We start from the raw sequence: 10,610 nt of genomic DNA, 5'->3' as shown, positions 1-10,610 counted from the left end.
AAGCAATTTTGACATGAAGGACCTGGGAGAAGCATTATATGTGCTAGGAATTGAGATTAAGAGAGACAGGAAGCAGGGACTGTTGGGATTGTCTCAACAAAATTATATTTCAAAAATTCTGAAAAGATTTGGAATGGAAACCTGTGCTAATGGTGAAGTTCCAATGTCTAAGGGAGATAAACTAACTAAAAATCAGTGTCCTAAAACTGAAAATTAGAAAACTGAGATGGAGTCGATACCATATGCTAGGCTAGTAGGGAGTTTAATATATGCACAAGTCTGCACAAGACCAGACTTGTCTTTTGCAGTAGGTATGCTATCCAGATTTCAGTCAAATCCTGGACATGAGCATTGGACAGCTGGTAAGAAGGTTCTAAGGTACCTGCAAAGGACCAAAGACCATATGCTTGTGTATAAACGTGTGAAAAAGCTTGAATTAGTTGGCTTTACTGATTCTGACTTTGCTGGAAACTATCCTGCATCTATGAAGTCGACCTGTGGTTATGTTTATATGCTAACAGGTGGTGCAGTAGCTTGGAAAACAATGAAGCAGTCATTAATAGCTACTTCCACCATGCAGGCAGAGTTGATAGCTATATATGAAGGAGTGTGTGAGGGGTTATGGATCAGAAATTTTATTTTGGAGACTAAAGTGTTGTGTGATCTTGTTACTGGAAGTTTGAAGGTGTTTTGTGATAATGAGGCTGCAGTGTTCTTCAGTAAGAATAGTAAGAGATCAAATAACTCTAAGCACATAGATTTAAAATTCTATAGTATCAGAAAGAGAGTTAAAGATGGTGAAGTTGAGATTTCTGGAGTCAAGACAAGTGATCAACTGGCAGATCCATTTACTAAAGCATTGTCAGTAGCAGCCTTTAAGGAGCATTCCAGGAACATGGGAATTCTGTCGAGTTTTGAAGATGCTTAAGTTCAGTGGGAGCAAAATGTTTTGAGAAAATTGTTTCTTCAGTTTAGTTTTGTTTTGGTTTAGTTCTTGATTTTCTGTTTTGAGTTATGTAACAGAAACTTTGTGCTTCATGTTTTGATTTAATGGAATGGGGTATTTTTGGCTTATGTTTTGACAGCTTTATTCATTTTGATAAATTTATGGCTGTTGTAATTTTATCTTATCAGTTCATCAGGTGGATTGTAATATATGCATATATTCAGTTAGAAGCAAACATTGATCCACTGTGTGTATAGAAACTGTGTTTGCGTTGTGATTTTGATATTCAAAATACTTAGGTCGGACTGTTATCAAATAACAACTGCAGTTTGATATATGATGTTATTTGATTGCATCACATTAAGTTTGAACTCATGTGAAGTACAAAAATTGTTGTTTTGTGGTCTGGAACGAGTATGCTCATTTGAACATATCTATTTCTTAATTCTGCAATGGTTCTGCATTTTGACAGAGTTGAATGGATTTAAAGTACACTTACATCTCAGTGCACACTTCAACTATTTCTGGAAATTGTTTTAATTCAGTTTGTGAATAGACAGTGATGGTCCAAGTGGGAGCATGTTAGAACTAAATGGACCTATCATCATCTATTATGCAGAATGCAAATTGGATTATAACTTGATTCATTAATAGGAGTTGTAAGCTAAGTACAATACCTAGAAACCTATTGAGATAATTATATCAACTCATTGGTTAGGAATCCATTAGTTGGTTTACATAGTAATCCGATTTAGTGTTGCATTAGGTTTTCTAATTGTTGGTGACTTGGTTTCTAAGAAACATCTTTATGGGAGGATTCTTAGGAACATAGCCAATATATATAGGAGTGTTGGTCCCTGCTCTCTCTGTTACAAAGCATTAAGTCCTGCCCCATAAAAAGGAGCTTAAATCCAGAGCTGAGGAGAAGATCAATCCGCGTTCGTTGTCAAGTTCATTAGTGCTACTGCAATGGCACCTAATACTGAAGAAGGTTAGTATATTAACTTGTATTTTGGTTCATGTGGTCTTGATTAATATTCAGTGTGTTTATGCTACTGTGAATTGATCATGGTTTTGGTTTTGCTCATTCAGTCTAACAAATAAGATGTGTGGAATGGCAGATGGAGTTTGAGAAGGTTAAGGTGTCTAAGCAAGAAGGTCAAGTGAATTTGGGGGCCAGGAATTTGGAGGATGAGGTTCAGGTAGAAAATAGTAGAATGGATGGTTTGAGCAGGATAGCATTTGATGGGGCTTGTGATCAGACCAATGGTAAAGAGGGTTTTGGAGTGGCAATCCAATGTGCCAGCGGGAATTTAATAGGGGCTACTGCGATTCCGTGGATTGCTCCCTTAACTCCTCTAGCAACAGAGGCTCTTGCTCTGTGGCATGGCTTGCTCTATAGTAAGCAACTTGGGGTGCAGCGAGTAGAAATAGTTGGGGATGCCCTCAAGATAATAAATGCCTTATCTTTGAAGGTGATGGATTTGAGTGATATTGGTAGTGTACTAGATGGTGTCAGGATTCAGGAAGTTGACGTAGGAGTTTGAAGTGGTTACCTGGAAGCATGTTTGGAAAAGAGGTAATTAGTTAGCACATGGACTAGTAAGGCGTGCGTTGAGCTTAGTACAAGGATTTTTCTGCAAAGAGGTTGGGCCTCCTTGACTTTCCGACCTTATGAATGTAAATCCAAGGTATTAGTGGAGGTTCCCTATAGTGGGAGTTAATTATCTCTAGAATACTGTAATCTTTTCTAAGATTAATAAAGTCATTCATTGTAATAATAATAATAATATAATAATAATAATGTTATAAACTAGAGGAAAAATATAGAGATAGAAGAGAGAAATAGAGTATGGAGGAGGTAGAAGTGTGTATTTCATTCTCATTAGACCCCTTTATATAGGAGTATTGTTTACATCATAAAGACATAACTAATGAGTATTTACAGTGGACAACCACATTTATATAATATTTATAACACTCCCCCTTTGATGTCCACCACTAAATGTGTTGGACGCGCTTAATGTTGTCTCATCAAAAACCTTGCCAGGTAACAAAAACCCAGTGGGACAAAAACAACCCTGGTCGAAGGAGAAAAAGAGTGCAACGCGCATATGTCCTAGGTAGCATAATTTTGAATGATCCCCCTGATGAGAATCTCCCCCTGATTTTTGCAAGCTTCAATCATGTATGCAATAAAATACATGCACCATGTATATTGGATATGATGTGTCGATCACATAGGTTAGACCATGTGTGCTTTGCATAAAGGGGACTCATCATGAATTGCAATTCCTGCAAAAGTTAGGGCATTACCAATAAAACTATGATATTCTTAATGAATCTTACCTGAGTAGAACCAATTTCATATGCTCAAAATATAGATAAAGATATTAGTTAAAGAATAACAATATAAAGGAACAACAACTGACACATTTACCTTTATCCGAGCATTGAAATTTAAGTATGACATACTTAGCTATAAATATCAATTTGTGTAATTGATAATTTCATATAGGCTCAATATGAGCTCTAGATAAATTCATAACTTCGCGAAAGTTAGAATATGTTGCAACATTATGAGTATGATTCGAATTCGATTTTCTTAGTCTTGTCATAGTATTCATTGAGGCAATAAGTCACTTTGACCATAATTGAATGAGTATGTATGAGCTTTAGACTTTTGATTCCATGAGTGAGCTTTAAGCTCATTCATTAATGGACTTGCCTTTGGCAATATGAATCGGTCAAGGATTTGATTAAGTAATATGCTTATAATGACACATAGGATTTGGGAATTTGCTTTTAGCAATTTTCCTTTAAGATCTTCATATTAGCCAAGACAACATGCCATAAGTCTCTCATCAATATAACACTGTACTTATAGAAAAGTTGTCGCTTGGAGAAGAATGATAAGCCCATGTCTCTATAAAGAGAATTGTGTCATAGTGATTTCAATTCACTTTAGTACGCCCTTTGTAATTTTTTAGGGTAGATAAAGTCTAAGTATATCATCACGTTTACAATATTTAAATTCATTGGAATTGCCTCTTTCCAGTTTGGCCAATAGTATAATTTGTCGACACAATGAAACGTGGTAGTATGCAACCCTTGATGATATTTAGTTGCAACTACAGATGAGATATCATCAATGATCATCAATTAGAGATCTATCACACATTCAAAATATATGCATGCATTAGCTATAATAAGCTAATTCATATCCGGTACCTATGCCTCTTTTAGGGCATTTGTTGTCTCTCAAGGACAAATTAATTAAAGAGTGTGGATCTTTGTATAACCTCATAACGAGTGTTATAGGGTTTGTATAATCTTCCCTTATAGGGAGCTTGAAACATTGGACTTGGTGGCTATATTTCACATAATGCACGCCGTTACAATAGTGTTTCTTCCTCCTAACGGCAGGAAGACCATCTAGTTTGACCATTCGCAAAATATGCGTGCAAAAAATTTGGATTGGAAATCCATTGGTGGGTGGCGAGCCCAAACCAATTTTTAGGTCAAGAAGATAATGAATTAAGATTTTTTCTCAAAATTAAAATGAGATATGGTAGATAAAATCTCACACCAATTCACATTTTTTATGAACGATATTTCTCCCCCTAATGGCGGGAGGATTGTCTCATTATAGTGACAACTCGCAACTATGCGATAAATTATAATGCCCTTATTAGGAAGGTACGCAACTGTTGTTGTATTATACAACAATGTAAAGTATGTATGTAGATGAGTCTACATGACATAGTAGATAAAATAAAGACACATTGGTCACGCCAAAATAATTTTTATTTGGCTCAATGAAATTTTAGTTCATGATACAGTATACAGTAGTATACTTATAGTTGATTAATACAACTTAATTTAGGTGAAAATTTTATCACCAAATATATGCAATGATATTCCACATAGGTAACATAATACGAGCTCAGTTGGAGCCGGCCATCAATCAAGATCTGCAGCTCTTGAGATGATTGTTACCTTAGCTTTTTTAAGCATCAATTGTGAAAAACTATCAACAATTGCAATGGATCATGTCCATAGTTGCATTATATGCATGCAAGACAACTATGTTTGTCATTATATTTATCATGAACATTCATGGTTCAAATTGAATTTATTAATGAACACGTGGTTCATTTATTGTTTGACACTGAAAACAAATGTCAAAATTATATACTCAATTTGAGTCTAGGACAGTAGTCCATATGGGTATAAGCATATACTCCAATAATAATAGATTTAGGGACCATAGCCCTCATACTCAAAATATTTTATTTGAGTCTTCACAATTAGAAGCATGTTCTAAAAGTGAAGTGAACAGAGGTTCACATGTACTCATAAAGAGAAGGGACAAAGGTCCTGACATAATTGGAGATCAAGAAACAAGATGTTTCGATCTATTTGATTGTATAACAATCAGTGGAGGAATTTTAAGTCCACATGTAATTGGATCAAGAAACATGTAGTTTTGATCTCATTATAAAGTGACAATTTTATATTAAATTATCAGATAAGTTAATAAGAGGAAATTAAATTGAAGTTGTCAAACTCATGAAAATACATACCTCAATTTTGTTGAAAATATAATTAAAATTGTTGATATCAATTGGTGAGTAACAGAATATTCCAAAATAGAGATAGATTCATTTAGAGTCAATAATTGAAACATGCATTAATATAACATTATAACAAAATAATCAATAAAACTGTTGTAGTCTAATTGGTTAGGATATTTGGATCGCATCCAAAAAGACATGAGTTCAAGTCCCAGCGATGCAAAATAATATTGTTATTTTTTCACAAACGACATAATCATATGAGGTAGATATGACAAAAATAATCATAAGACATTAAAATAAATCTTGCAACAAATACTCATGACAAATTCAGTTATGAAATCATTGTAATAAAGTTAATTTAAATGTAATAAATGTGATTAAACAGATAAAGATAATGAAACATAATTACGTTTAATCGATGCCAAAACATAGGCTTAAAATGACTAAACAAATTAAACAGAGACAAAAAAAAGGCCTAAACATAGGCTTAAAATTTATCAGTGTCAAGAAAAACCGCCGCTGATCATGTAATCAATATGTTTTCCATTGTCCACAAAAAAATCAGAGACTTTAAGCTTATTATCTTCACTGACAGATTCTCCACATAATTTTAGTTGGGAGGTAATCATATGTTTAGCGGAATTGAAAATCAGTGACAGATTTAAAGTTCTGAAGGCACAAAATGCGTCCATTCATATCGTGCTCTAGATAGAACAATGATTTTCTAGTGAGCAAATCGATCAGCCAATGCTTGCCAAATCCCAAGTGGATCATTCACTGTAAGCTAATCATCTTTTATGATCTTATCAAGATGATAACGCAAGAAAATCATAGGCTTGGCGGATCTTGCATATATGACTTATTGTCAACTTTTGATGGCATTTCCAAGGTTTTTAGCCACAAGGTGAATTTCAGCATCAAATAGTTCTTGCCATAAATTTTAAGAGGATCAAAGTCCAATTTTGTTAGATGCGTCATCTTTCTACAAAGAGAAAAGATGAGATATATTAGGATCCATAATTATTAGAACAGTATGTTCTATGAAAAATTCATATACGAAACAAAGGTTTCGAAGAGTTCATAAATATGAACAATGGATCCCATAGGGAACACACGAGAAAAACATTCGTGTGATGTCTATAGAACCATAGGTTCTAAGACTACTCGGTCAGAGGACTCGAGTCTTGAGCAATGGAACATGTAGTTATCATTGTCGCATATGAAATATAAATGTTCAACAATTATATCATATAAAAGATACATACAAATATATGTAAATGATCGCATAAAGAAAATTGATATTCATCTAGGAGAGAAAGAAGAAAAACTCATAGATCATTAGCCTTGGTCATAAGCAACTATGTTGCACCATAAGGCTTGCGGATCATCATGGAGTTCAAAGAAGAAGAAGAAGAAAAATAAGAGCAAATTCGTGCTGATATAAAACTAGAGAAAAAATATAGAGATAGAAGAGAGAAACAGAATATGGAGGAGGTAGAAGTATGTATTTCATTCTCATTAGACCCCTTTATATAGGAGTATTGTTTACATCATAAAGACATAACTAATGAGTATTTACAATGGACAACCACATTTATATAATATTTATAACAAATAATAATTTTTTTTAAAAAAAAATTGCTTGCCTGAATGCAACACTTTTGATTCCCATCCTTCATGTAAGTACAAAAACCCAGAAGCCATATCTCTCAAAACTCTAATCCGGCCTGTCTTCAAAACCCAACATCCTACTCTCGTCACAATCAAACACCAACATATATATCCAAACTCTCATTTTCCATATAATCTAAAACCAATATGAAATTCCCCTTATTCTCTCTCTAACACCAGCCTCTCAATCCCACCAAATTTCTATGCCTCAATCTCCCAATTCCATTATTCGATTCTCATCTCTTCACAGTCCTCTGGCTAAGGTGTACAAGGGTGTAATATATCCATTCATTTCCGAAATCAAAATATTCCTGGTAAAGGTAGCATAATGCATGCTTATCTTCAGCACTCTGAGTCTCTGAGGAGGGAGCATCAACATGTGTAGGTACAATTCTTGTACATGTCGTGTTGGCATTCCCTTACAAAGCTATGACAAAATCTATTTACTGATCTTGGAGAATCACAGGTAAATGCATCTGCATATGCATGGGATTGCAACGTGTGTTGTAATCTCCGAGTCAGTAGTCAGTTTCATGTGGAGTCCGATTTTGGAAAGTAGGTTTTAGGTTTTATGTATTTATGTCTTTAGAAGATTTTTCTGAGTGTTAAAATCTGGTGTTGATGCCTTAGGGTTTTTAGGACTTGTCTATTCCTAATTGATTTTCCTTAAGATTTGTTGAATTTCTTATATGGAAAGTTTCTTTCATAATTAAATGAGAATTAGGTTAGAATATTTAGGTCAGAGGTTTTTGCCGTTGGTACTGAATATATTTGAGAAATATACACGGCAGAATGGTGGGTATTGAGAGAGACAAGAATATTGATAGTCTTGCATGTTTGCTTGAGTTTGAGTCTTCACAAAGTGTCAATACACTTGGTCTATGTATAAGTGTTATTGATCATGCTTTCATATACATAAAAACTCTCTTGAGATCAGTAGAGAGATTGTGAAGAAAGAAGAGCAAGGTTTTGTGATCGTTCAAGTGAAGGAGTTCAAGAAAATAGACAAACTTTGTGTTAACTTTTGTCTAAACATTGTAGCCGAGCTAGTGCTATTCAAGTTTGTAAAAGAACGTATCATTTTGAATAAGATGATTCTTATATTGGGTTCTCAAGATTTAGAGCCCCGCAATGTTTCTAATCTCATATTTGAGGTTTTCATTGCGTAACCAAAATCTGGTGTTCTGTGTGTTATTTTAGTTTCTGCTACCCAGTAAGGATTGATCTGTGCACTGCAATCCCAGAAACCCAGAAAAACATTTCATCCAAGTATTTTCAACATGTTCATGAGCTTTTCAACTTGATGTTCAAAGAGAAAAACACTCTTTAGAGCAAGTTCACCGGGCATCCTATTGCCCGGGCACCACGTCAAAAGCAGCAGCTGCTGCCCCAGAATCATCCTGTTCATGATTCCACCGGAAAGAGGGAAAAACCACAGTGGGAGGCCCAGGTCATGAACTCGGGTAGGAGGTTGACTGAGGGGGTGACCCAGGATGCCAGCCTGGCCCAAAACAAAGCAGCTCGGGGAGACGCGCCTTGGGGGGGAGTGGAAGTCAGTTTCTTGTCTTCTAGCGGCGACAATTAAGGCAGGCGCGTAGCTTTCGTTTTTTTGTTGTTTTGTGAATATGTGCAGCGACGTGGCATGTAGCCGTTGGTGAGCAGCTGCAGATTTGAATGCAACGGTCCACAGATCTGGACCGTTGCTTATGATTATGAAATGGATCTGACGGCTGGAGATTGCAGAGGTTAAAAAAAAAAAAAACAATACCGTTAGATTACAACGGTAACAAAATAAAAATAACCAAAATTTCCTATAAATACCTCACCTCCTAATTTACCTCTCACACCAAAAAAATCATCTATCTTACTTCCTCAAATTTTTTTGCTCCTTCTCCTCATAGCTTTCATACTCTACAATTTTTTTTTTCGAATATGAGTGTACGAGGGAATACGGTGAACTTGTCGGTAGTGGAGTTTTAAATATTTTCACACTTTTCAAAAACTTTGTCGGTAGTGTATATATGATAAAACTGTCGGTGGAGTAAAAAAAAAAAAAAAAAAGTGTCGGTGGACATATAATTTGTCTACCAATAAAATTTTCTTTGGTTGCATTTTCAAATTGTTTATCAATACTATTTATTTACATCATACATTTCTCATTTTCCAAAAAAAAATTTATAAAATATTCGATGAACAGTAACTGACTGGTGACCCTGACCCAATGGGTGGAAGCAAAGATCCAGTGGCAGTGAATAGTTTCCTGCCCTGGTGACCGTGACCTGGTGACCCAACGGGTGAACTTGCTCTTAGGGTATTAGATTTCTGCAAGTTGTAGTTATCAAGAGAAGTAAATGAAGATCTGATTTAATGACTATCCTATATTATGGAAGGTGTCCTTTATGTGGTTTATGCCGACAACAGCTGGAGCTAGGGGTGACTCTTCTTCTTGTGTGGTCTGATTCACCTAATTTCCTACACCGGAATTCATGGCAGGTCATCATATGCACATTTTCTCTGTTCCGAAAATCAAAGAGATCATCGATTAACTGTGGTTCTCCGTCATCCAATTTACCTGGGGAGTACGTCCATACACACAACAGGATTCCTTGTGCGAATTGACCCACTTGCAACATTTCTAGAACAAAAAACAGTCTGGAAAAAAAAAAATCCTAACAACTAACTAGATTGTACTTGAGAGAGAATTTAGTATCCGATTCATTGCCCACTACTACTGGTAATTTATTAACTAAGCTCATCATACTACTTCTGGTAATTCATTTTACGAGGATCCCTCAAAAGCTAAATGAGGTTAGCCGAATTGAATATGGCAGAAATACTCATCCACAAACTAAAAGTAAAGAAAGTACTTTCAACATAGATCAAAGAGCAAAGAATCAATTGACATGATCTTTTTCCTTTGCTCCGACTGTTAGTCTGTTAATCACAGTGGAACAATGGCAAACTATCTAAATTTAGCTTGAGAATAAAAAAACCAAATGTTGGACAAGAAATTCAAAAGGGTGCAAGGAATGCATTAAGGTGAATTGAAACGAAACCAGGGGCGGATCCAGTATATAAGTGGGGCGGGCTCAAGCCCGTCCGAAAATTTTGGGCAAAAAAAAAAATTAGATGTATACATTTTTTTTAGTTGGGTATTTTTTATAACTCCAGCCCAAATCCGTCCAATTTTTTTTTTCTTGTTCACTCTACTAGTCGACTAACTCGACTTCAATTCTTTGAGACTTCGACTACGCTCTGAGCCTCCGACCCCAGTTCGACAGTTCGTCACTTCGTCTAATCTAGTCCGACCCTTGGCTGTCGACTCCTCACTCCTCCAGTCCTCCTCCTCCTCTAAACTTCTGCAAATTTGCAGCTCTGGCCTCTGGGAGTTCGATTCTTCGACTACGCACGCT

The 10,610-nt window shown here is 35.6% G+C and overlaps 1 protein-coding gene across 1 annotated transcript; it reads left to right on the top strand.

The window, feature by feature from the left end:
* Window positions 1-226: 226 nt before the first annotated feature.
* Window positions 227-928, top strand: LOC121049132 (secreted RxLR effector protein 161-like). The gene has a single exon (XM_040505690.1). The coding sequence runs from the start codon at window positions 227-229 to the stop codon at window positions 926-928; it is 702 nt and encodes a 233-aa protein (XP_040361624.1).
* Window positions 929-10,610: the final 9,682 nt, after the last annotated feature.

Source organism: Rosa chinensis, chromosome 5 (genome assembly GCF_002994745.2).
Source record: "Rosa chinensis cultivar Old Blush chromosome 5, RchiOBHm-V2, whole genome shotgun sequence".
Classification (NCBI taxonomy): Eukaryota; Viridiplantae; Streptophyta; class Magnoliopsida; order Rosales; family Rosaceae; genus Rosa; species Rosa chinensis.
Note: the sequence above shows the minus strand (reverse complement) of the source record. Positions and strands in the feature narration are given on the sequence as shown.

What these genes read in the sequence shown, in the direction of transcription:
- LOC121049132 (XM_040505690.1), top strand. Translation starts at nt 227, where the DNA reads ATGGAGTCGATACCATATGCTAGGCTAGTAGGGAGTTTAATATATGCA.